This window comes from Sardina pilchardus, chromosome 4 (assembly GCF_963854185.1).
Source record: "Sardina pilchardus chromosome 4, fSarPil1.1, whole genome shotgun sequence".
Classification (NCBI taxonomy): Eukaryota; Metazoa; Chordata; class Actinopteri; order Clupeiformes; family Clupeidae; genus Sardina; species Sardina pilchardus.
In genome coordinates, this window is record NC_084997.1 from 35,253,423 (window position 1) to 35,280,922 (window position 27,500).

General features: G+C 42.4%; 3 protein-coding genes and 1 long non-coding RNA gene across 7 annotated transcripts in view; 2 read left to right on the forward strand and 2 right to left on the reverse strand.

Moving 5' to 3' along the window:
• tfg (trafficking from ER to golgi regulator) overlaps positions 1-9,023 on the reverse strand; it is a 21,065-nt gene extending 12,042 nt beyond the window's left edge. For 3 of the 4 annotated variants that reach the window (XM_062535303.1, XM_062535302.1, XM_062535300.1), the window contains exons 1-3: positions 8,867-9,023; positions 6,612-6,796; positions 1,867-1,950 (exon numbers count right to left, since the gene is read on the reverse strand). In XM_062535303.1, the coding sequence (XP_062391287.1) occupies positions 1,867-1,950; positions 6,612-6,795 (268 nt within the window). In that variant the 5' untranslated portion in view covers position 6,796; positions 8,867-9,023. Of the gene's footprint in view, positions 1-1,866; positions 1,951-6,611; positions 6,800-8,866 lie in introns of all 4 variants that reach the window. The other variant, XM_062535301.1, reaches the window with a different exon arrangement.
• Positions 9,024-13,296: 4,273 nt separating this feature from the next.
• Positions 13,297-15,482, reverse strand: jagn1a (jagunal homolog 1a). Its single transcript, XM_062535304.1, has 3 exons — positions 15,315-15,482; positions 14,085-14,204; positions 13,297-13,864 (listed from the first exon to the last, which is right to left on the reverse strand). Exons 2-3 carry the CDS (start codon positions 14,189-14,191, stop codon positions 13,402-13,404), a joined length of 570 nt encoding a protein of 189 aa, XP_062391288.1. The 5' UTR covers positions 14,192-14,204; positions 15,315-15,482; the 3' UTR covers positions 13,297-13,401.
• Positions 15,483-19,320: 3,838 nt separating this feature from the next.
• Positions 19,321-21,498, forward strand: LOC134079123 (uncharacterized). Its single transcript, XR_009938882.1, has 3 exons — positions 19,321-19,359; positions 20,530-20,915; positions 21,390-21,498. It is a non-coding gene; the product is annotated as an uncharacterized LOC134079123 (long non-coding RNA).
• A 96-nt stretch (positions 21,499-21,594) lies between these two features.
• Positions 21,595-27,500, forward strand: part of LOC134079124 (uncharacterized) — a 12,801-nt gene continuing 6,895 nt past the window's right edge. The window contains exons 1-5 of the mRNA XM_062535305.1: positions 21,595-23,022; positions 23,167-23,433; positions 23,806-24,243; positions 25,978-26,415; positions 26,996-27,433. Coding sequence (XP_062391289.1) covers positions 21,731-23,022; positions 23,167-23,433; positions 23,806-24,243; positions 25,978-26,415; positions 26,996-27,433 — 2,873 coding nt within the window. The 5' untranslated portion in view covers positions 21,595-21,730. The remainder of the gene's footprint in view (positions 23,023-23,166; positions 23,434-23,805; positions 24,244-25,977; positions 26,416-26,995; positions 27,434-27,500) is intronic.

Genomic DNA, 27,500 nt, shown 5'->3' on the forward strand with positions numbered 1-27,500 from the left:
TCATTAAGAGCTCTGATTGAGAATGCTCAAAAAATACAAAGCTCTTCTGTTGCTAAAGAAAGACTCATCTCACTCACACACACTCTCTCACACACACACACACACACACACACACACACACACACACACACACACACACACACACACACACACACACACACACACACACACACACACACACACACACACACACACACACACACACACACACACACACACACACACACAGAGAGAGAGTTTAGTTCCATCTCCATCTCCTTCTAGCACTATATCGATACACGTAACTAGTGCTGAAAGGTTCTGCACTCTCATCCTCTGGTAGATTTGATAGATCTGCCATTTGTTGTAGCTACTCTGTGGTAAGATCTGCTCTGCATTGGAGCTTGAGTGGTATCCCCCGTTATATTAGTGGCTGTGGATAAGAGGGTCTGCTGAATGGAGCAGTGGGGATGTAGAGGTGGAGGTGTGTGTGTGTGTGTGTGTGTGTGTGTGTGTGTGAGTGAGTGAGTGAGTGTGTGAGTGAGTGAGTGAGTGAGTGAGTGAGTGAGTGAGTGAGTGAGTGTGTGTGTGTGAGCTGAATGGGGCAGTGGGGATGTAGATGTGGAGGTGTGTGTGTACAGTACTGCAGCACGTGTTCTGGAGCGACCCCAGATGAACTGCTCCTCAGGAGACCAGACTGCCCAGCCGCACAGTCAACCGTGTGAGCACAGCGCCCTCTGGTGGAGGAGCCGGGGAACAGCACCCTGGCGGATAACTACAGGTCTGCTGCTGCTGCTGCTGCTGGTCTGCCAGGACGACCACAGCACAGCACAGCAGTCCAGCCCCAGTGCAGCAGTGCAGCAGTCCAGCTACGTGGCAGTGTGAGTCACCCACACGGACGAACTCTGAGGGAGCAGCCAGGCTCGTAACCCAGATTAATTAACTCAGAGTTGAACTCTCTCATGGAAGAGCCTTGTGGCCTCATTCTCAAGCAAAATAAGGGCTGTGTATAGAGTACTTACGCAGAGTTCACTTATGACAATCAGACCCATCCACCCACACTTTCTTACCAAACAGAGTTTGAGTATTCTATTCTTACCAAACAGAGTGAGTTTGAGTAATCTATTCTTACCAAATAGAGTGGGTTTGAGCATTCTATTCTTACCAAACAGAGAGTTTGAGTAATCTATTCTTACCAAAAAGAATGAGCTTGAGTATTCAATTCTTACCAAACAGAGCGAGTTTGAGTATTCTATTCTTACCAAACAGAGTGGGTTTGAGTATTCTATTCTTACCAAACAGAGAGTTTGAGTAATCTATTCTTACCAAAAAGAATGAGCTTGAGTATTCTATTCTTACCAAACAGAGCGAGTTTGAGTATTCTATTCTTACCAAACAGAATAAATTTGAGTATTCTAGTCTTACTAAATAGAAGGAGATTGAGTATTCTATTTTTACTAAACAGAGAGTTTGAGTATTCTATTCTTACCAAAAAGAATGAGCTTGAGTATTCTATTCTTTCCAAACAGAGCGAGTTTGAGTATTCTATTCTTACCAAACAGAATGAATTTGAATATTCTAGTCTTACTAAATAGAATGAGATTGAGTATTCTATTTTTACTAAACAGAGAGTTTGAGTATTCTATTCTAAATAAACAGAGTGAGTTGAGTATTCTATTCTTACTAAACAGAGTGAGTTTAGGTATTCTATTCTAACCAAACAGAATGAAATTGAGCATTCTATTTTTACTAAACAGAATGAAATTAAGTATTCTATCTATTCATACAAGGAGGTTTATTTGTCACATGCATATGATTACTTCTTACCAAACAGAGTGAGTTTGAATGTCCTATTCTACCAAACAGAATGAGTTTGAGTATTCTTACCAAACAGAGTGAGTTTGAGTATTCTGCTGCACTGGATGGCAAAGGAGAGATCGGAACTGTCGAATATGGTGATGAGATCATCATCTGCACACAAAGAGAGAGAACAAAGAACTTATTGAAGTGATTTAAAAATTAAAGCCAATCAAAACAAGACCAAATACATAATAACAAACAGAAACAGTAACATAGACAAAGCCCTTGTGTTTATTATTGGATATAAAGTCATCCAGTGGAGAATAATCCAACATAATAAATCTCACCACACGAGAAGGGGAAAAAATTGTCACATGACTTTTTCTACACATCCTATTTATGATGACCCAATTCATACTGGGCACGAGGCCCAACAAGTGTGTGTGTGTGTGTGTGTGTCAGTGTGTTTGAGATTTGAATATTCATACTGTGCGCGAAGAGGCAAGGCATATGTGTGTGATCGAGACTTTAATATTCTGACAGAGAGGCCATCACTAGGGACAGAGAACTGACACGAGAGAGAGAGAGAGGGGGGGGGGGGTCATAGATGACAGCCAGGGATGAGAGAGAGAGAGAGAGACAGAGATGGAGAGAGAGACGGAGATGGAGTCGGGGATGAGAGAGAGAGAGAAGAGAGAGAAAAGAGAAAAGAAGGGCAGGGGTTGTGATGTCACAGATGATAAACGGGGTGATAATCTGCAGCAGGGCAGTGGGCGGAACTGAACAGCTCAGCTGAGCCCTGATATGACCCAGCACAATACTAACCATAACACACACGACCATACTGAGCCCTGATATGACCCAGCACAATACTAACCATAACACACACGACCATACTGAGCCCTGATATGACCCAGCACAATACTAACCATAACACACACGACCATACTGAGCCCTGATATGACCCAGCACAATACTAACCATAACACACACGACCATACTGAGCCCTGATATGACCCAGCACAATACTAACCATAACACACACGACCATACTGAGCCCTGATATGACCCAGCACAATACTAACCATAACACACACAATCATACTGAGCCCTGATATGACCCAGCACAATACTAACCATAACACACACAACCATACTGAGCCCTGATATGACCCAGCACAATACTAACCATAACACACACAACCATACTGAGCCCTGATATGACCCAGCACAATACTAACCATAACACACACAACCATACTGAGCCCTGATATGACCCAGCACAATACTAACCATAACACACACAATCATACTGAGCCCTGATATGACCCAGCACAATACTAACCATAACACACACAATCATACTGAGCCCTGATATGACCCAGCACAATACTAACCATAACACACACAACCATACTGAGCCCTGATATGACCCAGCACAATACTAACCATAACACACACAACCATACTGAGCCCTGATATGACCCAGCACAATACTAACCATAACACACACAATCATACTGAACCGTTTAGCTACAGGATACAATACATATTAATGCTGAACTGTTTACTGTTTACTGAACTGTGTTGAGCACCAGCAATATTGGTAGTGAATGTTTGGCTAGCAGTACTTACAGGCTTACTGTACCAAAAATGAACTGAACCATGAATCCAACACCAAGGTTCTTTACCAAATTGTTATTTTTTGTGTACCGTTACGCCTCCAATGATAACACACTCCGGCCAAATGACCACACACACTCGGGCCCGGTGACCACACACACACTTGGGCCAGGTGAGCACTGTTTCCCATGATGTGGTGTGTTGTGAATTGACCCAAACCCACAGCTTTACAATACACAACAATGCCATACGCTTTACAGCTCTGGAACATATTACCAGATCACTGCACATGACTTTCTGATGTCATCCTACCCATGCGGACTAACAGTCGAATGAGTTGACGCTCTCCTCATTCTGAATATGACTGTCAACTCATTAAAATGTCACTCAGCAACCATAGGATGACGTCAGAAAGATGTGCAGTGACCACTTAATTATATACAACAATGCCATATGCTTTCTACATAACAGTGCAACAGCAGAGTTGAGGGGTTCTGCTGTTTCTGGGGTGAGAGTTATTACAGTGGACTACTCTGAGTGCAGCTCTCTTCTCTAACGGGTGCATGCAGGGGGACCTTCTCACCACTACACTTGTATTGGAAGCCAAGCTAAAATGTAGCAATATGGTTCCATTACACTACTGAGAGCCAAGCTAAAATGTAGCAATATGGTTCCATTACACTACTGAGAGCCAAGTTCAAATGTAGCGATATGGTTCCATTACACTACTGAGAGCCCAGTTCAAATGTAGCGATATGGTTCCATTACACTACTGAGAGCCAAGTTCAAATGTAGCGATATGGTTCCATCATGCGGAAGCACCTTTGATCTAGTATGATGGTCTGGTCTGGAGTAAGATTCTGATTAAATATGCATAGTAACAGGGTACATACTGTGTGTGTGTGTGTGTGTGTGGTGCTACCTTCGTCCTTGTACTTGATGGTGACAATGTAGTGTGTGTGTGTGTGTGTGTGTGTGTGTGTGTGTGTGTGTGTGTGTGTGTGTGTGTGTGTGTGTGTGTGTGTGTGTTGCTACCTTCATCCTTGTACTTGATGGTGATAATATGGCATGTATGGTGGGTGTGTGTGTGTGTGTGTGTGTGCGTGTGTGTGTGTGTGTGTGCGTGTGTGCGCGTGCGTGTGTGTGCGTGTGTGTGTGTGCTACCTTCGTCCTTGTACTTGATGGTGACAGTATGGCATGTATGGTGTGTGTGTGTGTGTGTGCGTGTGTGCGCGTGCGTGTGTGTGCGTGTGTGTGTGTGCTACCTTCGTCCTTGTACTTGATGGTGACAGTATGGCATGTATGGTGTGTGTGTGTGTGTAAGGATGGGCATCGTTAAGATATTATCGATATCGATGCCATTATCGAGTCTGCTTATCGATGCGATTCCTTATCGATTCCCATATCGATTCCTGTACCATCTACAGAACATTTATACAGTATGGCTTTGAGAGTTGTTGGCTTTGAATGTATTGAATGCTTTTATATTTCTAAAAAGTAAACATTTCTAAAAACAAAGCTTCGTATTGTAGCCTAATCACACCTAGACGTGTGTTCTAAAAGAGTAGCTTAAACAACACGTCATGGTTTACATTTTAGGTCAAATTGAGTAAAATTGTAGGCCTACTCATCAAAAACGCTCAAAAATTGGTGGGCTGCAATGGCAGGGCCATTTCTGATCTCAATGATTCAACCGGTGTTTTTAATTCGTCTCTCCATGGGATCATGAAAAGCGTTCATTTGTTGTGTGTAGCAGAATAAGCATAAAGTTGAACCTATGAAAAATACTGATTTTGAGTTTACTTACAGCTCCGTGCTGCAGAAAGTTATACCGATTTAATTTAATATGCCGTATAGCCGACGTGGTACGCCTTATGTAACATCTTGCATTAGATAAGGCGATTGCAGCAGCAATTTCATCATGGGCTACCACAATTTTGTCAACTGTAATGTCAATATACAGTGAAACAAAGCCTGTCAAACAATGTGCGTAAATGTATTATGCCTAATGAATCTTTGAAGTCCAAATGAAAGAACATGTTGCTGCTGTTGCTAAGATCTGTTACAATAAATCGTGACTTAAGCATAACAGACAACGAGTTTTGAGGCTCTAGGCTATAACGTGTGCAATGAAAATATAAAGTGTGTTGCATTCCATTCTTTTCAAAGACTAGGATTAGGCAGTCTCTGCAGTTTCCATGAAATCCAAGTCGTTAGTTGTTTTAAATGACATTGCTTCTAGCCATAGACAGCGTTTAGCCCACGTTATCCACTATGAAGTTTCACGCGCAGGAACGCACGCACATTGAGTGCTCACAGCTGCATTGATGGCACCAAATTAGAAAACTAATTTCCTGACTGGGGAAACCTTTGGTTTATTTTTCTCGCTGATATAGACGGTTCACTTAATTTAAAGGCAATTGATGACATAGCCTGATGCCCTGCTAGCACTGGGATGTTCGTAGCCTACCTTGAAAGCTATAGCCAGCTGAGCTGACGTTCACAAGTCAGTTCAGCTGTTCTGTCCTTCTTCTCTACGTGATTTCTAGTTGTCCATGCAGAAACTCCCTCGGATAGCCAGTTAACTTCGTGCATGTTCTCTTTCAGAATTTAATCCAGGTTTGATGTAAAATAATTTGAATAGCCATTTATAAAACACGTAGTGGGCTAAGTTCGGCTAGGCTGAGCCCTAACTAAAAAGCCTGTTCATGATAGCATATAGTCAACACGTTGTCATTTTTGCCAAACGAAAAAAATAGGCTACTTACAGCTATAGCAATAATGTTTTGATATAAGTCTAAGCCTGCCGTTTTGCAAACTGTCAAATACAGTGCACTCCTGGTATTTAATGGATGTTATTGTGCTTGAGCATGATAGAACAGAACGTTCAGAATCGTTAAGGGAATCGTTAACGTGTGGACTTGTACGATTCCGATGGATCGGAACGTTCGGAACCGGTTCCAAACCGGTAACTGGAACCGATTCCCAAGCCTATGTGTGTGTGTGTGTGTGTGTGTGTGTGTGTGTGTGTGGGGTGCTACCTTCGTCCTTGTACTTGATGGTGACAGTATGGCATGTATGGTGTGTGTGTGTGTGTGTGTGTGTGTGTGTGGGGTGCTACCTTCGTCCTTGTACTTGATGGTGACAGTATGGCATGTATGGTGTGTGTGTGTGTGTGTGTGTGTGTGTGTGTGTGTGTGCGGTGCTACCTTCGTCCTTGTACTTGATGGTGACCTCGTCGTTGCTGTGCAGCTGGCCGCGGAAGACGCGCTGCATCATGAGCAGCAGCTCATCGTAGGTGATGTCCTCGTTGTGGATGGGGATCCGCCTGATGTCATCGCCCAGCTGAGCCTTGATGATCAGCTTCCCACTCAGGTCCAGCTGCCCATTCATACTGCTGGCAGGAGGAGAGAGAGAGAGAGAGAGAGAGAGAGAGAGAGAGAGAGAAAAGAAAGAGTAGGGAGAGAGAAGAGAGAGTGGAGAGTGGAGAGAGAGAGGGAGAGGAGAGAGAAAAGAGAAGGGAAGAGAGGGAGAAAGTGTTGGGATTTAGAAAAGAGAGGGAGGAGAAGAGAGAGAGAAAGAAGAAGGAGGAAGAAGGAGACACAAAGGAGAGAAGGTTAGAGTAAAGAGGAGGCAATAGAGGAGAAGAAAAGAGGAGGGATAGTGTAGGAGGGTGGAGAAGAGAAAGAGAGGGATGAAGGAACATGTAGAGGCAAATGAATAAAAACAGCAATCATGGGAGCTCCAAACCAGGCCCATAGAACTACTGTGTGCCCTTATTCAAGCTACATAACAGAACTAAAGTCACACTGAATGACATCTCAAAGCCTTTGACTGCCAGCATTTGCCTGTGGACTGACTCAATGTGGTTTTAAAAGGCTTCTTTAGTTTTCATGTTGTGTCAGTAAAGCAAGACACAACAGGTTGTGTTGTTCCACACCACAAATCCTACAGTTCCACTCTCAACTCTGTGGGGGTAGTAATGTTTTGGGACAGCTTGTAGCTTGTAGGCTATATGAAATATTCTGTAACTTCCATTTGTAGAGAAAGCTGAGGAGCTGAAGGGCTGCATGTGGTCTACCCTGCCCCTGTGCTAGGCCTACTGTATGTAACTCCTGGGCTGCAAGCTCCCTCTTTCATACATTCATTCCTTTGCTGCTGCGTGGTACACCATTCTGTTTCTCTGGACAGTCACCTGTAGGCTACACATAGCAGTCAAAGTCTGAAGGGCATGAGGGCCAGGTGATCTGGAGGGACACGGCAAGTGTGTCACAACCTTTATCCTTAGACGCTGATAGTCAATACACGGCTGAAACAGCAAACAGGAAGCTGGTGTACGTGATTGAATTAGTCCGAATGTAAGATAATGTAACCTAGCTGTGCCACTCTTTCTGTGTTTCAAATAGTTTTTTTTATCTTGGTTCTCGACAGGGAAAATGTCTTTATAGATTACACAAACAAACAACCGGCGGTGGTTACAATCACCCTGCCTCAAATCGAAATCTGTCAAAGCTGTCACCTGCCCCAAGAGAGCACAGCAATCGCCAACTGCGGCACTGGCGATGTTTTATTCGCCAAAATAAAAAACAAAAACTGCGCAGTTGCATGTGGATTAGGTATGGCGATTGGCCGGCTTCAATGAAAGGAATTCCCCTACGCAAGCAAGTAGTTATCTTTTCGTGTCCACCTACCAGCATGAATGCACACAGATGTGCGTAAACATGCGCTGCGTAGCTGGGCTGGGCGAGGTTTCCAGCAGGGCAAAGCTAACTGACGTTAGCTAATGTTAGCATTCCTGAGCTAAGTGGCATAGATTCCAGATGGCTAGCATTACAGCTAGTCAGCTAGCGGACCAACATGGAATTCCCTAATGTCACAGCATCAGTCCTGACCTACGCGCAGACAATCAGCTTTTCACGTAGCCTAACCGACGAGCAATCCCCAGTCCTGTGCCTGCCCCCAGTAAATATTAAAATCGAGTGTTACCATGATGCTACCATTTAAATAATAAAGTAAATGCTAACATTTAGCCTGTGGTTCACAAGCCATTTCACTGTGTCACCAACAGGAAGTTTGGGCTTGCCAAATAATGATCCACTCGACACTCAAGCGATTTCCAATTACCTCTATGAATCCGACTTCCTGCCATGAAAATACAGCCCAGCTTAGCACTTTTACCGGCTTCAAATGTAAACTCAGACTATTCATTTAAGTGTAATTGGTACGCGAGATATATGCAACGGACTACAGTTCATTTTATGATTTGTATAGGAGACGTTAAGTGTTACGCGCTTGACAGCCGGTGCTAAGGCCATTTGACGCTTGTCCCACTTCTGAATGCTAACATGACTAGCAACATAGCATGCTAGCTAGTTAGTAACCCACTTTCAGGATGCTCAGCCTTTTGTAGCATCGCCTTAGACATTGAGTAAAACTGTGCCGTTTTGTTCTCTGCTTGACTTACCTGACACTTCAGTGGACTCGACCCCGCAGTAATTTCGGCTATGAAAGCAGGACCGACTCAGCGAAACCCTCGCACCCGAAATTGAAACACGGAGCCGCTACTGCACATCCGGAAGTCTGTCAGGTTGTCTACGTCGACCCGTACGTGGCATAGAAAGCACTGCGCAACTGCACTGCCACACAAGCGCTGATAACTTTCTTTAGTGGTCTTTGAGCCCAGTGACTTTTTCATGTGACATGTCACCACTACAGCAGTAGTAGACCTAGGCCTACTAGTCAAGTCACCTGAAGCCTGCAAATCTGCAGTACCGTTACTGATTAGCCTTGGCCTATTATTAGGCCTAGAGTTATTTCACATTTTGGATCCAATACCCAATCTAATTCATGTCTAATTCACAAATCAGAGTTGGGGCGTTGTGTAAAATGTGTAATAATCTTCAAATCTCCTATGTAGTTGCAAAAGGACACAGATGTTGTCTATGTCCTTTTCTTAAAGCCTATAGATATAAATAGATAGGCTATAAAGAAATGAAATTTCATGGAAAATATAGGCCTATGTTAATTTTTAATTTGATACCATCAACAAGTTCCAAAAGTTGGGACAGGGTAAGAAATGCTGGGAAAAGTTGTGTATTAATGTGAAAAAAAGAGAGGTAGCCTATGTTTCACGACAAATTAGGGTAGCAACACGGATGGAAAAGAGCATCCCAGGGAGGCAGGGTCTCTAGAGGTAAAGTAGGGGTAGGCCTATTCAGCACTGCGTAAACATGTGTGCACAAATGATGATACAATGTTTTTAATATTTCTTAATGTGAAATTGTGAAGTATTTGAGTTCATCATCTAGGACAAAATATTATTAAATCATTCAGAGAATCCAGAGAAATCTTTGCAAACAAGGGAAAAGACCTTTGCATGAAATGGACTGAGGTAAGATGGAAAAAGGTCCTGTGGTAGACCAATCACAATTTCCCATTCTTTTTGGAAACCATGGACTCGTATAAGCTAAAGAGAGGATCTATCTAAGCATCCAGCCTTTCCAACTTGTTTTGATCCACAATTCGAAACCCAGCATCTATGACTATGACGGCATGGACGTCTTGCACTTCTGGCAATACGCAAACAATTTTGAATGATGTACAGTATACAAGTTTTTGGGCAGCATATACTGCCATCCAGGCAATGTATTTTCCAGGGAAGACCTGCTACTGTATATTTCAGGAAAACAATGGGCAAATGTTTCTGCGGTCCAACCACACAGTGGTAAATGTACCCCTGTCCCAACTTTTGAAACATAGCAGGCATCAAATTCAAGATGAACATGAAACAGTGAAACAGTCCAATTTGTAATTTTCAACATTGTATAATGTGTCTATCCTTTTTTGCAGCTAAATATGGGTTTCCGAGATTTGTAGATTTTAACTTATTTTTCTGTTTTTATTTGCATCCTACACAACTTGTTCTGAATTGGGGTCGTAAATATCCAATACAGCAGTAGAATAATGTTTGAGGATAGGCTGAGGTAATTACACACACAGGCTAGACATGCTATTTGTACATGTTTAGAACTAATTGTGTTTCCTAAAGTTCCTCTTGCCTGCCCAAGATAACGATGTGACAAGCTAGGCCTATGGTGTGTTGTTGTCACTGGGCAGGATCATCTCTAAGCAGCGTAGTCAGGGTGCCTGCTGGTCTGGAGTGGACACATTGGGCAGGATCATCTCTAAGCAGCGTAGTCAGGGTGCCTGCTGGTCTTGAGTGGACACATTGGGCAGGATCATCTCTAAGCAGCGTAGTCAGGGTGCCTGCTGGTCTGGTGTGTTGTTGTCATCGGGCAGGATCATCTCTAAGCAGCGTAGTCAGGGTGCCTGCTGGTCTTGAGTGGACACATTGGGCAGGATCATCTCTAAGCAGCGTAGTCAGGGTGCCTGCTGGTCTGGTGTGTTGTTGTCATCGGGCAGGATCATCTCTAAGCAGCATAGTCAGGGTGCCTGCTGGTCTGGTGTGTTGTTGTCATCGGGCAGGATCATCTCTAAGCAGCGTAGTCAGGGTGCCTGCTACACCAGTGCCTGCTGGTCTGGAGTGGACACATAGGAACATTCCCTGCATGCCTTATCAGTAGTAGCACATTTCTGTGACCCATGAGTTCAGAAAGCAATGCTTGGGAATGGCTGAAGATTGGCTATTCGAGCTCAACAGCCAATCAAATCATTTTCCCCCCTTCCTTCCATGGTCATGGTGTGATTATTGCATTACTGTCATACTGACAACATGGCTAAGCATTTTGACTTGTTTGTAAACAATTGTACAAGGACTGGCCATTCTGAAGGCACTGGACGTTCACCCTCTCCCATGGCCGGGCTCCTCTGTGCATTCTTCTCTCCCCTTCTCTCAGACGATGATGCTGACTGCAGCCCTGTGCAATTCCCCACCACACATGCTAGAGCACAAGGCTTTCTGTTTATGACTGTCCTGTCTGACTATTTATCTAATTATAATCATGTTACTCTCAAGAGAACATGCTCCATTGAGAACAGTTTGTGTCTGAGCTTACACAAGCCCTCTATAGACTCCACACATGACAACCATGAGGAACAATCCCTGAATTTGACACGAAGCAGCCCTGTCGGATCAGAATCACTGATAGTAACGGTAGGAATTGCTTATTGATGGAGAGTAAGGATTACATTACATTACATCTGGCTGACGCTTTTTAACCACAGCGACAACATGGTAAACATTTGAAGCATTGTAAAGCAATTCCTTTGTGTGTGTGTGTGTGTGTGTGTGTGTGTGTGTGTGTGTGTGTGTGTGTGTGTGTGTGTGAGTGTGAGTGTTTGTTTGTGTTATAACAGAGGCCAGCTAGTGAGGGTTTTGGAGAATGTATCTGACTTTGATTAATAAGTGTTATGGGCCAGCAGTGGCGGTTCTAGACTGAATTACTCCCCAGGCGAGATCCTCCACGAGCGCCCCCATGAGTGTTTTTTGACGCACTTTGCGTCAGTCGGGCTCATAGGGTTAAGCGCTCGTGCCGCCCCATACAAGATGCCGCCCCGGGCGACTGCCCGGTTCGCCCGTACCTAAAACCGCCACTGTGGGCCAGGTCTACAACTTTAAGGCCTACACCTTCATGTGGTGTTTAGCTACAGATGGAGAGTGCTGGTCATAGACACACACACACACACACACACACACACACACACACACAGACACACACACACTACAGGACAGCCAGAGGAGAGGAAGAATGAGGTCGGGTGAGTCTCCATTCCTTCTGAAATGGCAGAGCCTTGTGATGACCACTAACAAGCTCTATTACTTCATAACAGCGCCATCTGCTGGGCATCTTGTTCACTAACATGCAGGGACCACAGGAAGTCACAGATGATAATTGCCCACATGCCATCTGTCCCCCAACCTGGAATAGGGGCACCAACAGCAGATACTGAACATTCAATCTGTCCTCAATCTGGGATAGGGGCACACACACAGCAGAATCTACTGAACATTCAATCTGTCCTCAACCTGGAACAGGGGCACCAACAGCAGATACTGAACATTCAATCTGTCCACAACCTGGGATAGGGGCGCACACACAACAGAATCTACTGAACATTCAATCTGACCCCTCTAGCAGAGTGGTTTATGGTCGAGAGAGAAAGAGAGAGGATGAGAGAGAGTTATGATTTAAAAAAATCAGCCAACCCAAACAAGAGCATAAAATATCCCTTTAGTTTATTGGTGTAAACATTCCAAAATGACCTCATGCAAGCAGTAATGTTCCCATTCATCCATCACACCACAGTGCTGAGCAAATCACTCCTGTCTGTCCCACACACAGATGCACACACTGTCCTCCACACACACACACGCACAAGCACACGCATACACACACACACGCACACGCACACACACACACACACACACACCAACATCAGTCCCTAAGTTTATTCTTTTACATAGATGATTATATATCTGTATCACGCCCCAAAAGGTAAATGACCAAATAATGTCATCCATGTCTATTTGCATATGTCTTTAAATGTGTGTTTGTGTCTGTCGTTATGTGACAGCTTGTATACCGGTACATGTTTTCTGGTTTTCTAAATGTATGTGTGTGTGTGTGTGTGTGTGTGTGTGTGACCAGTATATCTACGTATGTATGTCAGTTCATGATGAGTATATAAAAGTGTAATGATTTGCTGGTTCAGTGAAGCTGCTGTTGACGCCAGCTCAGCCCACTAAAGCACAACAAGCAGAGAGAAAGAGAAAGAAAGAGAGAGAGAGAGAAAGAGAGAGAGAAAAAAGACAGAAAAAAGAAAACAGAGAAAGAGAGAACTATTGGAAGCACTGCTGGTGGAGTACAGATGAACAGAGTCAATGAAAGACAGAGCGAATAAACTGATAAAACAGAGGGAACAGCAGCAGCAGCAGCAGCAGCATAATCCTCCGAGTCCTCCAGCCATCTGTCCATTCATCCCTCGCTCCTCTCCTCCACCCATCTGTCCACTCATCCCCCTGTCCTCTCCTCCGCCTCCTCACTTCTTCTTCTTCTCCTGGGTGGAGTCGAACCAGGCGTCCAGCAGCTTCTTGCTGTAGTACAGGTGCCAGGCGTGCACCTGCACGGCCACCACCATCACCAGGTACATGACGGAGACGGCGTGGAAGCCGAAGATGAAGCGGAAGGCCTTGCCGTGGCGATAGAGCTGCTGCGCCACGGGGAACATCTCCATGGCGCCGAAGAGCAGCGGCGCCACCGAGAACAGGCCCGAGCTGATCATGCTGATGACCAGGTAGCTGATGTTGTTGCGCGGCAGCGCCAGCGCGCCCAGTAAGGTGGGTACCACGCTCAGCAGGTACGGGTACTCCCACTGGTACGGCACGGCCACCAGCTCCGACGACACCAGCTCCAGGTGCGTCACCGCCACCTGCGCCGCCACCAGCAGCCAGATCAACAGCTGCACCAGCGTCAGCCAACGGATCTCAGAGCGGAAGGAGGCGCTGGAGCAGAGGAACACACACACACACACACACACACACACACACACACACACACATGCACGTTAGGAGTGTATGAAGTCAGGGTCAATCTTCGGATGTCGGATCTGAAGGAGGCCCTAGAACACACACACACACACACACACACACACACAATCACACACACACACACAGACACACATACACACACACACACACACACACACACACACACACTGTGTACCTTATCTGGTAGTGGGATGGTCCCATCCTCTCCTTGGGTTTGAAGTCATTCCCATCTGGTCTTGTGCCTGTTGCTCCAGCGGCTCTTGCTCCCGCCCTCGATGTCATCGTAACCAAAGCACTACATTACCCAGAATGTAACGCATAAACATTGGTGTGAGAGTAGGGGACCACCAACACATAGAACTACATTACCCAGAATACAACATTTACACATTGGTGTGAGAGAGTAGGGGCAGAGCGGGTTAAAGCGGATGAAGGATCTTTGGTAGGGGACCACCGGCACATAGAACTACATTACCCAGAATGCAACATATGGACATTGGTGTGAGAGAGTAGGGGACCACCAACACATAGAAAGTGAGGAAGTGAGAAGTGATTTTTCTTAATATGTGAAATGCACATTTGTTGAAAATTGTGTAGGTCTATTAAGCTATATGCATAATTGAGATTAAGTAGCCTAGTCTAAATTGCCTCTTCAAAAACAAATGGTTGTTGTTGTTATTATTTGTAGGCCTAGCTTATTTGCTGTTGGAATCATTGCTGTTGCTGCCTTTCCTGTAACTTAGCGATGTTGCACACACCCATTATGAGTTTCGTGGACAGATGGCTACAATAGCCTATCTAGCGAGCAGGGTCCCATCCCATCCCATCCCATCCCATCCCATCAGCAGCACTTCCGACCCCGCCTGCCCCTCCCCCACCGCCGCACGGTGAACCACGGCCACAGTGTCCTGCTCAGCATCCTCATCCGTGTTCTATTGTGTGCGTCTATGCGTCGTGCTGTAACGGTAGGACATATCGGCTATCGCAACGTTATAACAGGCATATTTTAAAACTTTTAATTGCCAGATATTGCCTCCTCTATATCCGGTTTAAGCATTGTGTTAATGAACACAGTAGCCTATCCTACTGTAGAGGCATAATATGCTATCCACCTGCAATCACATTTTCACAAATGTTTACAGTTTTTTCCCCGTAGCCTATGTGCCTAAATAGGTCAGGTCGAAACAGAACATCATCAGTCCGTTAAGAGCCTGCGTGTGTGGACGAGGCTACAGTAGGCTATTGCATTTCAACCGGATGCTGAACCATCGGCCAGCTGTCTTTGCCCCATTTCATTTACGCGCACGGAGGATTCTCTCGGCTACCTGCTGTCCTGATTTTACAAATAAATAAATATATGAATATGCCCCTCCCTGCAAATGTAGGTCAGAGTGAGATTACTTACAGAGGCGATCCTGTAGGATAATCACTGATGAACGCTCCAGCCGCTGTCCGCCAGATGATGACTTGGAGACCGGACCAACACGAGTCTTTTTAGTCAATGACAGGGTATCGTCACCTGCGCAAGCGCAGTGAGAGCGCGCACATGCACCGGCGCAACAATCACAGCAGCAGGAGCATCTTCACAGCACTTAGCAACGCCGGTGTAGCCTACATTAGCTTATTCGTCTCTCTCTCTCTCTCTCTCTCTCTCTCTCTCTCTCTCTCTCTCTCTCTCTCTCTCTCTCTCTCACATAGCCTATACACACACACACACACACACACACACACACGCACACACACAGGTGTAGCCATATCTCGCACTGATTTCCATTTAGAATAAGATATGCATATGGCTATGTGTTGACGAGGGTTATCCTGAGCCATTACAGTATATTTTTTGAGCAGTCAGTATGTAATCCAGACTACCCTATTGAGTTTGTGCTTCACCTGGAATACCTGGACTGTGTTTATAATCCTCACAAGCCATACACCTTACCATTAGTCATGTTAAATGTGATTAGCGATACAAGGTTGTTTCTAATGAATTAGACGTGTAACTTCTCAGCACCTACTTACAGTCATACTTTGTGTTCACTAATGCTGTTTATTCTGTGTTATATTTAAAGAAAATGATGAGAAATACATCAACATGTACATTTAAGTAATTCAACTTTATTTAAAAAACAGAATTTTAACATTGCAATTATAACATTAAGAAAGTAAAACATAGCTGAAGATGAAATATTTTCATTTGTTCCTGTCTGCAGACTCTTCAACAATAAGATTCAGAGCAGACAGCTCTTCCAGGGAGACACACGCTTTGAGCTTTGGTGAACCTGTAGGTGTGCTGATATCTCCTCTGGATTTGACCTGATGTGTTCAATACAATGCGGGTCAGTCTGATGTAGTTAATGTGTTCAGTTGTTAGAAAGTGCCAGCAAATTAAGAAGGAAACAGCACAAACTTGTCACATATCAGAGCAAAGTGCTGTTGTAGTGATTTTAATGGACCAGAGCAGAGGCAATAAAACATAGTGATGAAGCACAACTCGCTCAGAGGAGCTGAAGTGCAGGAAGAAAGCGTAGTGAGACATTGTGACACTTTGATCCTCATTGGTCAATGGCAGAGCCATATAAAGAGAGAGTTGCGACAACTCCATTGACGCTAATGTTCCATATTTTCTATTTATATGGCTCTGGTCAATGGTGAGTGTGTCACACATTTTATGGGTTCCACAGGCCAATGAGTCAGGTGGAGAAAATACATTAGATGATAAATCTTTCAAATACATTACAATAATTATGTATTTTTGTTGTTTAGCAATGTATTTAGTCTTGCTAATACCATTTATCTGATGCTGAATTGTGCATATTCTGTCTTCATAGCCATACTGCTGATTTTTGTTTATCTCTGGACTACAGTTGGATGATTGTAAAGTGTCATGATATTACTTTTTTAAAGAAAACTGTTACCTTAACACTATGACGTTTTTAAAAAAGCCTCCTCTCTGTCTCCTTGCCATGGTGATGGGGGATGTACTGTATCTCCGCAAACATTTCTAATGTTGGAATGGTGTCATATATTGTGTGAATCAATTAATCAATCAATCAATCAATAAATCAATCATACTTCAGATTAGTTTGTGAGACATTGTGACACTTCAATCAATATTTAGTGTGTCACATTTTTAGGGGTTCCATGGGTCAATCACAGGTAAAGGATATGCATTGGTTTGCAAACTGTTCAAATACATACAAATGCATTTTTTCATGTGTACAATGTACTTGGTCTTACTTTAACCATTGTGCCTTACCATTTATCTGATGCTGAATTGTGCATATTCTTTAAAGCCATACTGCTAATGTATTTTCTGTTTTATTCCTGGACAACAGGAATTAAAGTTGCATGCATGCATAGTTTACATACTTATGTTCATCATTATGAGGCTTACTTAACAATGTGTTTACAAGGCTTTATGTGTTCAGTCCTTAATGTATTCAAGGCAAGGCAAGGCAAGGCAGTTTTATTCATAAAGCGCATTTCATACACAAAAGGCAGCTCAATGTGCTTAACAAGTGCAAGAGAGGGAAAAAAAGCAGGGATGTTATCATAATTTGATCAGAAAACCACTTAGTCATTAATTCACCTTTAGAGTTTAATAAAACTGTTTATTTATGATCATTTTAGCTTTGTATTTTGAAAGCACTGTATTTCAGAGGTACTGGACACAAGTTTACAGCTAGCCAACGAATGTGAAGTGTGCAAAGAAATCATGTGTCATCTGTAATTGTGTCTGTATAATGTCTTCATATTTTGTAAGTGTAAACCGTGTTGGAGTAGTTCAACCAGGAGGGCAAGACACTGGCCATGTGAACTTTCAACAGTGTTTCTCCAGGGGGGAAATGTGTACATTCGATACACTCTGCGGTGTGTTTGCTACATCAATAAACCTATACAGTACATCAATTAAGTCTTTCAAATTCTCCGTCTTGTCTGAAAAGATTAAGTAGACCTTGGATAATTAATTCGTCAACACATATTTGTGTTTTTGTTTGTTTATGTGTTTGTTTTTTCATGTGGGTATACAAAATGTTAAACCTGTAGGCGACTGCTTATGAGGTGATTTGGACCTAATTGCATGCCATACACCTTCTATCTGTTAAAATCAGACATTTGCCACAGAGTTTGCCAGAGCTCAGGAAACAATTGATTTTGGCCAGCAGGAGGCAGTGATTGTAGGAAGGGAGGAAAAAGAAAAGGGAAGGTCAGGCTCTGGCTAAAGTGTCTGCCTCCATTACGAGTAGTGCAGCGCCCTCAGATGGACTGAAGACATTAAACCTCTCAGATCAGTTATGTGTAGCCTACTGACTCTCTGACAGTATTACAATGTTTCATAACAATGAATTTGAGCCTGAATTTTCCCTTGGGGATCAATAAGGTATCTATCTATCTCTATCTATCTATAACAGATAATACAACTCATGAAGATTTGGTATTAGAGGTGAAGCATCTTCTTTTAAATTTCATAAGACTTGGATGAGTTGTTAGTAGTTGTTGGATTCCAGGATATTATGGAATTGATGGCAATGAAACTGCTGATAAATTAGCTAGAAATAAAGCTCCTGGAATCACATTCCATTGAGATAAGGAGATGCAAAAGTCTTGAATGGGAATCAGAGAATAATGGCAGATAGGCCTACCAACCAGGTGTTGAAGGGAAAATAATCACCTCATTAAATAGGCTTGAAAAGGTCGTTTTAACCAGATTGAGGTTGGGCCATACAGGCCTTAATTCCACGTTATCCTTATAACTAAAAGTGGCATATGTTCTGAATGTAAAGTTTTGGAGGATGTTAGCCATGTTTTTATTTGGATATAAGACATTTGACAACTTAGAGAGAAATGGAAAAAACAGGAAATTACATTCATAATATTGTACAGGAGCAAGGAATGCAGGGACAAAGAATCAGGTAGGCTATTTTATTGTGTAGGCTAGATACTGGTTTAATTAAAATATGTTTTTTCCTTTATTATTTTTTTTATAATTCTATGAGTTAAAGGGACACTTCACCGATTAGCATTAAGCTTTGTATCTTTAGAAAACCAGTCATGTTTTTAAATGGTCGTGCATCATTCCCTCAGTTTGCATTGAAATACGGATTTCAATGTTGGACTTCCTGCTATCAATTATGTAAAAATCATCATTTTACATCACTGAAAGCAGGAAGTCCTATTCATGGGTTTCATTGAAATCCGTATTTCTCCCATCTCAAGGCAAACTGGGGGAATGATGCACGACCATTCAAAAACATGACTGGTTTTCTAAAGATACAAAGCTTAATGCTAATCGGTGAAGTGTCCCTTTAAGGTGACATTTGTCAACGTCCTTTTTACACACTCCTGTATAGCAGTCCAGTAGGTGGCGGTACATGCTGTGAATATATGGTCGAGTCATTAATCAGAATAAGAAGAAGAAGAGTGCAGCGCATCGGTGCAAAAAGTTTCAGGTATCGTAGCCTTACTTTATACTGGACCCAGACCCGGATTATCTATCATGGTAGATGAGTAGGCTAACTAATTAGAGAGTGAGTAGGCCTAACTACAATCGAAAAAGATCTATCGATTGTAGGATGAAGGCTATTACGTAGGCTAGGTTTGTTGTTTGTTGGGGCCGATTCCCGATTCCACTTTCACTTTCGTTTTTTTGTTTGAGCTTCTGTTTTCTCCACCAGTTTTCTCGTCTCGCCAATAAAAAGTAAATCAACTCGAAAATGGATAAACAATCAAACAAATAATCCAGACCAGACTAATCACTAACGTTAGAATTCATTGTCGCATAAGGACACATGTCCAAATAAAAGGGATAAGAGTTTTCGGATTTGTGGTGAGTAGCAGGCTATTCAACCATACAGTCTATGATGTAGGCTAGGCTATTCAACACAATTAACGTTATAGATCCAATTGGAAACATGCGATCTAGTAGGCTATGGTGACAAATTAGATGAAAGTAGCCTATAGAATAACACAGTTTCTGTGTTATTACCAAAGAGCATAGAGCGCTACGTGCTTATTAGGCTAGTATGAATGGAGGAGATCAGCATGTCCAGTCTGTGTCGTTTACCGTAATAATACCGAATAATACATCACTGCCTGAGTTACATATGAATCTGTCCCCAGTCCTACACCTCGGAGGGTGCCATGTAGCCCAGGCAATTCTATAGCCTATTGACAATTAAGTAGCCCATAGCCTATAGGCCTACTGACTGCTGGCCATCACTGATGTGGAGGTTGTACAAACCATTTTGACCATGTTGATTCCGAGAAATTAAAACAGTCAATGCATGTAAATGAAAATGACATTGTTATGATCAAGAGTGGAACAGACCAACATTCGTTTGGGCCATGCTTATTGCCCAGTAGCCTAAGTAGGCCTATGTAGCTTTACGTGATTTACTAACTTGATCCATCAACGACATTTACACCTAGCTGACACATGTTTACATAGTAGGCCTATGATAGCTAATCTACTTTTTTTTCAGATTCCTTGTCATATCATAATGCAAAATTATCATCTTTGTGGGTAGACTAGTGGGTTTAGTAGTAGTAGTAGGTTTGGTAATAGTTCTGATACTAACACAAACTGGTGTTTGATGTTATTTCTTTGGAATGTGTCTCAGGTGTACCGATGCTGAAGATGAGTTGTATTTAAGGTGCACCTATGACATGGCCTGCACGAATCATTCGGCTGTGGACTTCATCAAGGAAGCCAGGACACACTTGGTGAAAAATCTGAAACACCAGGAGCTCATTGCCCAGAAGCTTGAAGAGTTAGGTGTGTTCAATTTTGATAATGTCACAGCGGTGACTGCAGAAAAGAATCCTTTAACCCAAACCAGACATATTTTAGAATTTGTCATCAAAAAGGGGGAGAAAGCAAGCTACCTGTTCCTCAGGATTCTGGATGGTGAAAGGAACTTGACTTTACCAAAGGATGCCACACCTGACTTGCACTACTGGATCAGCTGTTTCCCCTTCAGAGAGGAGTCAGATTTGCAGCCCACTGGTGAGAGAATTACATTACATAATGATATGATATTCCATGTGTTCTCATTGCTCGTATCATTGTCATGAAGTATCTCTTGTGCTTTTGTCATAAATTGATTGTGAGAGCATATTTCTCCCACTGCAATTAAATATCAATTTTAGTAAAACATATTGAATCACTGTAGTTTTAACTATCTGACTCCATGACATTGTCAACCTCACACATATAGTGTAAATCATTCTATGCTACATTTATAAGTATTCACATTCAATTTAAAGCGCAATGAGTTTGATGAATAAAAATAAATAAATAAAAATAAGTTTGTATTACTATTATTTGCATAAACAAGACACTAAAATAAATGCTATGCATGCACAGTTATGTTCTATGCATAGTTATATAATTCACATACAGTAGACTGTATACTTGTATCATGTGGTTCTATAATTGGATTTAGAGGTAATTTCGTTTGCATTTCCCTTTTGTGTTCAGGCCCCAGATCATGCCAGCTATACCAGGCACAGCTCAAAACCAAAGCCCAGAAAATCCTCAACGCTCACACAGCGCAAATCAATTTTGTTTGTGGTAGAAATGCAGTGCAATGCTTTTCTTACACTTCTTTGGTACTAGACAGAGCAGGGAATAGTTATGCAGAGGAAACGAAAATTAAACAGAAAACCAAGAAGTATAAGAAATCTCGGACTAAAAAGCTGAGGGCCTACATTCCAAAGAGCAAACCTCAGTTGTCTCCGGATTACCTCCTTGAATGTAATGAGCAAAGCATTCTGCTTGTGGGGAAACCTGGAATCGGGAAAACAACAGTTGCTCTGGAAATGGTTAACCTTTGGGTAAACAAGGAGAGCTGCAAACTAAAGTACTTGTTCTACTTTGATGAAACAACACTACGTGGGATATCACCAGTGGATTTGGAATCATTGCTCTTTGGGGCGTATGCTGAACCAAGTTTAAACAGAGAAGAGGTTCTTGAGGATATTAAGGACAACTCTGAATATGTCACAGTCATTGTTGATGATATCAACAGTGTGCAGAGGAACTCAATTTTAAAAAGGATATTTGACAAAGACCTTCTTCCTGAGGCCAAGGTTGTGGTAACCTGCAGACTAGATTGTGAAGAGTTTCTGCCCATCCAGACACCTTGCAGAGTGTGTGTTGAGGGGTTTAGTGAAGAATCGATCCAGACATACATGTCCCACATGCTAAGAGAGAAACCTGATGCTCTGAGCTACATACTCGGGAATCCTGAGCTGCGTAGCCTCTGCCATGTTCCTGTGAACGCATTCATGGTTGCTGCCTGTCTGCTGTTTCCAAGGACTGCTACTCCAAGTCTTTTTAACACAACTGAGGTCTACATCAACATCTTCTATCAAATAATGAAGAAATGTGACCCAAACCTGACGTTAAGACAACTAAAAAAGTTCATTCAACGCAACATGGAGAAGATACAAGATTTGTGTAAAGATGCATTCCTTGCAATCAACCAGAGGTCTATACTCATGCAGGGTTGTGAAGACACCGACATTGAACATAATTTTCTGCATCTGCTTACCATGAGGGATGGCCCCTTTCCTGTGAAAACATATCGGGCATTTCTCCACAACACTCTGCAGGAGTTCTTTGCTGCAATATGGTTGCTGTCTAATCCAGAAGATATTGATGGATTCCTCCACCAGTGCAACACTGATGAAGGAAAACACATGAGGCATGTGATTCCTTTTTTGTGTGGTCTGCTTTCTGAGAGAAATCTCTCATTAGTGAATTTTCTATGTCCAGAGGAGCGTATTGAAGTGGCCTCTACCGGATTCATCGAGAAAGTTTTATCCCTTTACATGAATGCGGACCAGGACTTCGAAGATAGCAATGAAGAGCTTCTCTTTCTGTGTCAGTGCCTATTTGAACTACAGTCCCCTCAGGCATGCTCAGTTTTTCTCAGCAGGGTGAACTACAGTTTGGACTTGGCAGATGGCGATCTGCATCCACATCAGTGTTGCGCATTGTCTTATGTAATCAAACAGGCTACGAGCATGAAGGTTACTCTTGATTTGGAGAACTGCAGAATATCTGAGCAAGGATTTAAGTTCATCCTTGACTGTTGTGAATATGTCAGGTATAACATTCAAATAACGTATTATTGACATTTTTCGTTCATAAACATATTTAAACTTCAATTATATAACACTTAACAATTATAGTCATGGGAATTTTTTTTTATTTTCCTTGAGTCCAATGCCTCTAATTTATGCGCTTGCAGAATTGATTCCAGCCTTTTACGTGAAATATGGACAATCACACTGAGTTGTGAAAACCCAGGATTTGTCCCTGACTTGCTGAAGCTTTCAGGAGCTGAAATGCACCTGCTTGCTTGGGATCCATCTGTGTTTGAGAGAGCAGGAGAAGTGCTACGGCAGCACCCACAGCAGATGAGCCTGGTCCTGCACTGTCATCAGTTAGAACAGTCCCTAAGTAAGGACCTCTGCCGTGTCCTTCTCAGTGTTCTACCACACATCACCTCTCTCAGGTAAATTACAGAGATGGAATGAGGATTTGCTTTAAGTAAATGCCCTGTGTTTGAGGACATTTTTCCATTTAAGGTTTTTATTCCTAGCAATAATAATAATAATGCTTTTAAACCTGAATTGAATAAAAACCTATTGTTTATATCACTAATGTGATTTAAATGTCCTCTTTAATGTTGTATTGGTTTGTGTTATCACACACAGTCTCAACTGCATAAAAAGTGTGAGTGTGTGAGTGTGTGAGTGTGTGAGTGTGTGTGTGTGTGTGTGTGTGTGTGTGTGTGTGTGTGTGTGTGTGTGTGTGTGTGTGTGTGTGTGTGTTCTTTCTGGTCAATATTGTTGCCTTTTTGATGAGCTGTGTTTCTTCTCTTTAGATTCACAGAAGAGGACATGAATAAATATTCAAAGGAAGTGTTCCGGTTCCTGCTGGATCTGAGTTTAGCAGCAGCTGTGTCTGATTCAGCTGCAGGAGAGGGTTTCTCTGAGCTTTTGTGCTCTGTGTGCACCTTCCCTTTTGAGAGGACTGACGATGACTATGGCGACAAGTATCAATGTTTTCTCCTGGATCTGTGTTCTCGTGTCAAGGATATTGAGATAAAAACAAGCAAAAGTCTCTTGCCTGCATTTAAGCCATTTTACCAGTCAGGTCCTGAACAGTGGCGTATAGACCTAAGAAGGAGAAAGAGCTCAATTTTTCTCGAAGTGCTAAAACTCCAAAAAGAGAAGAAACCCGTAGAGGTGCACAATTTTCCAGTTGAGGAGAATGAAGTGAGGAGTTTCTTTCAGTGTCTTCCCTACATCTCACAGCTCAGGTGGGTGCAATTTTACTTTTCCTCCATTTTTAATGTTGTATTTTCCATCATCACATTAAACCAAGTAAACAAATGTTATATTTTGTGAATCACATCAATTTTTGGGCACCATAAAACATCCATCTCACAACTAGGGATGTGTGAAGTGATTGTTTTGTACCAGATAGCCTAGTTAGTGCTTTTGTATCTGAACGCGCATGCACAATGCATTCGGTGTTTGATCAGACATGCCTGATCATGTAACATACTTCCATCAATGTTTGGATCTGGATCTTTGGATCTCCATTAAAGTGTGTGTGTGTGTGTGTGTGTGTGTGTGCGCCCAGCATTTCACAGTTCAGGTGTGTGAAGAACTCATTTAATTCAGAATTGGGGATATGTTGATATTAAAGAGTATTAAAGATATTAAAACATGTTTAGAATGTTTTAGAAAAGGGCTACTTTGTGGACTGATCCCAAGGGTTTTGGTCTTCCATGGAGACATGTGAAGTGACTATCTTAACAGATTTAATCTGTTAGTTACTTCGCTTACATTTGTTATCAGTTAATACAAACATCCGTGTGTGTGTGTGTATGTGTGTGTGCGTGTTGTTAGTACAGTATTTCAAGTACTGCTCCATTTCTGTAATAATAGTTAGTATCCATCTGGAAACGACGATACCATGTTAACCAGAGAGGGTTAAAGCGGAGTGAGAGGCGCAAACGTTCGACCATTTCCGCGTTCTGTTTTTGCAAAGGGGAGGGGGGCGAAATCCCCCTTTAAGCAGACCTAGAAAGTGACGTTACATTTGAACTGAACTGCTTGAACGATCGATATCCCACTATGACGTCTTTGCGACACGCCTCTTTAAAGCAACACTACAGAGTTTTTCGTACCTTAAAATAATGTTTCCAAAATCATTTGAGCAGTTCATCAACTCGTAACAGGGTGAACGGCACTTCTGCTTTCACTTTGCGGCCCTCTATCAGCTATAACCGCACTATGTAACTTTACAAGGTGGGGTAGTGTATCTGTGGTTCGATGAAATGAGACATCAGAAACTACAAATTTGACTTGCTTCGATGTCGCAATACATCATACTATCATAAAATCATGCAACATATTCTACCTTGTCTGTTATTTGCTAGATAAACAAATAGCGTGTGTGCGACTGAGGAAAAGTGCTTTAGTGTTGCTTTAAGCAGACAGGAACTGTTCGAATTTTGCATCCATAGAGATGCATTATGTTGCTCTATCTTGTCAGTAATGAAGGATCTTTGTGTTAACCCTTAATTATTTCTGTATGAAGACTGAAACCAGCGCAATGCATTCGGTGTTTGATCAGACATGCCTGATCATGTAACATACTTCCATCAATGTTTGGATCTGAATCTTTGGATCTCCATTAAAGTGTGTGTGTGTGTGTGTGTGTGTGTGTGTGTGTGTGTGTGTGTGTGTGTGTGTGTGTGTGTGTAGGGTTGTTATTACAATTCCTTTCCAGAAACAAACTTCACTGCTCCTTTCTGAAGTGATCGTTTTGTTCCAGATAGCCTAGTTAGTGTTTTTGTATCTGAATGTGTGTGTGTGTGTGTACTGTAGGGTTGTTACTATAATTCCTTTCCAGAAACAAACTTCACTGCTCCTTTCTGTATGATGTTAATTAGATATATAATGTGCTGATTACTTTTATCATTTCCATTAGTTGTGGGTTATTTCATGTGTTTTCACTGTTCTGACACTAATGATTTTTTCAGATTCCAGGAGGATTTCCGGTGTACGTATTTAAAAGGAATGCTCCAGTTCCTGCTGAAGCTGAGTGTAGTGGCAGCTGAGTATGATGCTGCTGCAGGAGAGGGTTTCTCTGAGCTCTTGTGCTCTGTGTGCACCTTCCCTTTTGAGAGGACTGATGAGGATTATGGCTACGACTATCTATATTTTCTCCTGGATCTCTGTTCCAGTGTCAAGGACATTGAGATTAAAACAAGCAAAAGTCTCTTGCCTGCATTTAAGCCATTTTACCAGTCAGGTCCTGAACACTGGCTTATAAACCCAAGAAGGAGAAAGAGCTCCATTTTACTCGAAGTGCTGAAACTCCAAAAAGAGAAGAAATCAGTAGATGTGTTGGATTTTCCAGATGAAGAGAGTGAAGTGAGGAGTTTCCTTCAGTGTCTTCCCTACATCTCACAGCTCAGGTGGGTGCAATTTTAAGTTTCCCTCCATTTTTAATGTTGTATTTTCCTTCATCACATTAAACCACTTAAACAAATGTTATATTTTCTGCATCATATCACAATTTTTGGGCACCATAAAACATCCATCTCACATCTGGGGATGTGTGAAGTGATTGTTTTGTTCCAGATAGCCTAGTTAGTGTGTGTGTGTGTGTGTGTTGTTAGTACAGTACTTCAAGTACTGCTCCTGCTCCATTTCTGTAATAATAGTGAATCCTTGGATCTACATTAATATGTGTGTGTGTGTGTGTGTGTGTGTGTGTGTGTGTGTGTGTGTGTGTGTGTGTGTGTGTGTGTGTGTGTGTGTGTGTGTGTGTGTGTGTGTGTGTGTGTGTGTGTGTGTGTGTATCTGTGTTTTTTGTGTGCGTGCGTGTGGTCGTGTGTATGGTTGTTACTATAATTCCTTTCCAGAAACAGACTTCACTGCTCCTTTCTGTATGATGTTAATTAGATATTTAATGTGCTGATTACTTTTATCATTTCTATTAGTTGTGAATTATTTCATGTGTTTTCACTGTTCTGACACTAATGATTTTTTCAGATTCCAAGAGGATTTCAGGTATACATATGTAAAAGGAATGCTCCAGTTCCTGCTGAAGCTGAGTGTAGCGGCAGCTGAGTTTGATGCTGCTGCAGGAGAGGGTTTCTCTGAGCTCTTGTGCTCTGTGTGCACCTTCCCTTTTGAGAGGACTGATGAGTATTATGGCGATGAGTATCAAGATTTTCTCCTGGATCTGTGTTCCCGTGTCAAGGACATTGAAATTAAAACAGGCAAAAGCCTCTTGCCTGCATTTAAGCCATTTTACCAGTCAGGTCCTGAAGACTGGCTTATAAACCTAAGAAGGAGTAAGAGCTCCATTTTTCTTGAAGTGCTGAAACTCCAAAAAGAGAAGAAACCTGTAGAGGTGTTCGATTTTCCAGATGAAGAGAGTGAAGTGAGGAGTTTCCTTCAGTGTCTTCCCTACATCTCACAGCTCAGGTGGATGCAATTTTAATTTCCTTCCGTCTTTAATGTTGCATTTTCCTTCATCACATTGAACCATGTA

What these genes read in the sequence shown, in the direction of transcription:
- jagn1a (XM_062535304.1), bottom strand. Translation starts at nt 14,191, where the DNA reads ATGACATCGAGGGCGGGAGCAAGAGCCGCTGGAGCAACAGGCACAAGA. An exon ending in CCATCCCACTACCAGATAAG is followed by an intron (nt 13,865 to 14,084) that starts GTACACAGTGTG and finishes CCTCTGCTCCAG; the next exon opens with CGCCTCCTTCCGCTCTGAGA.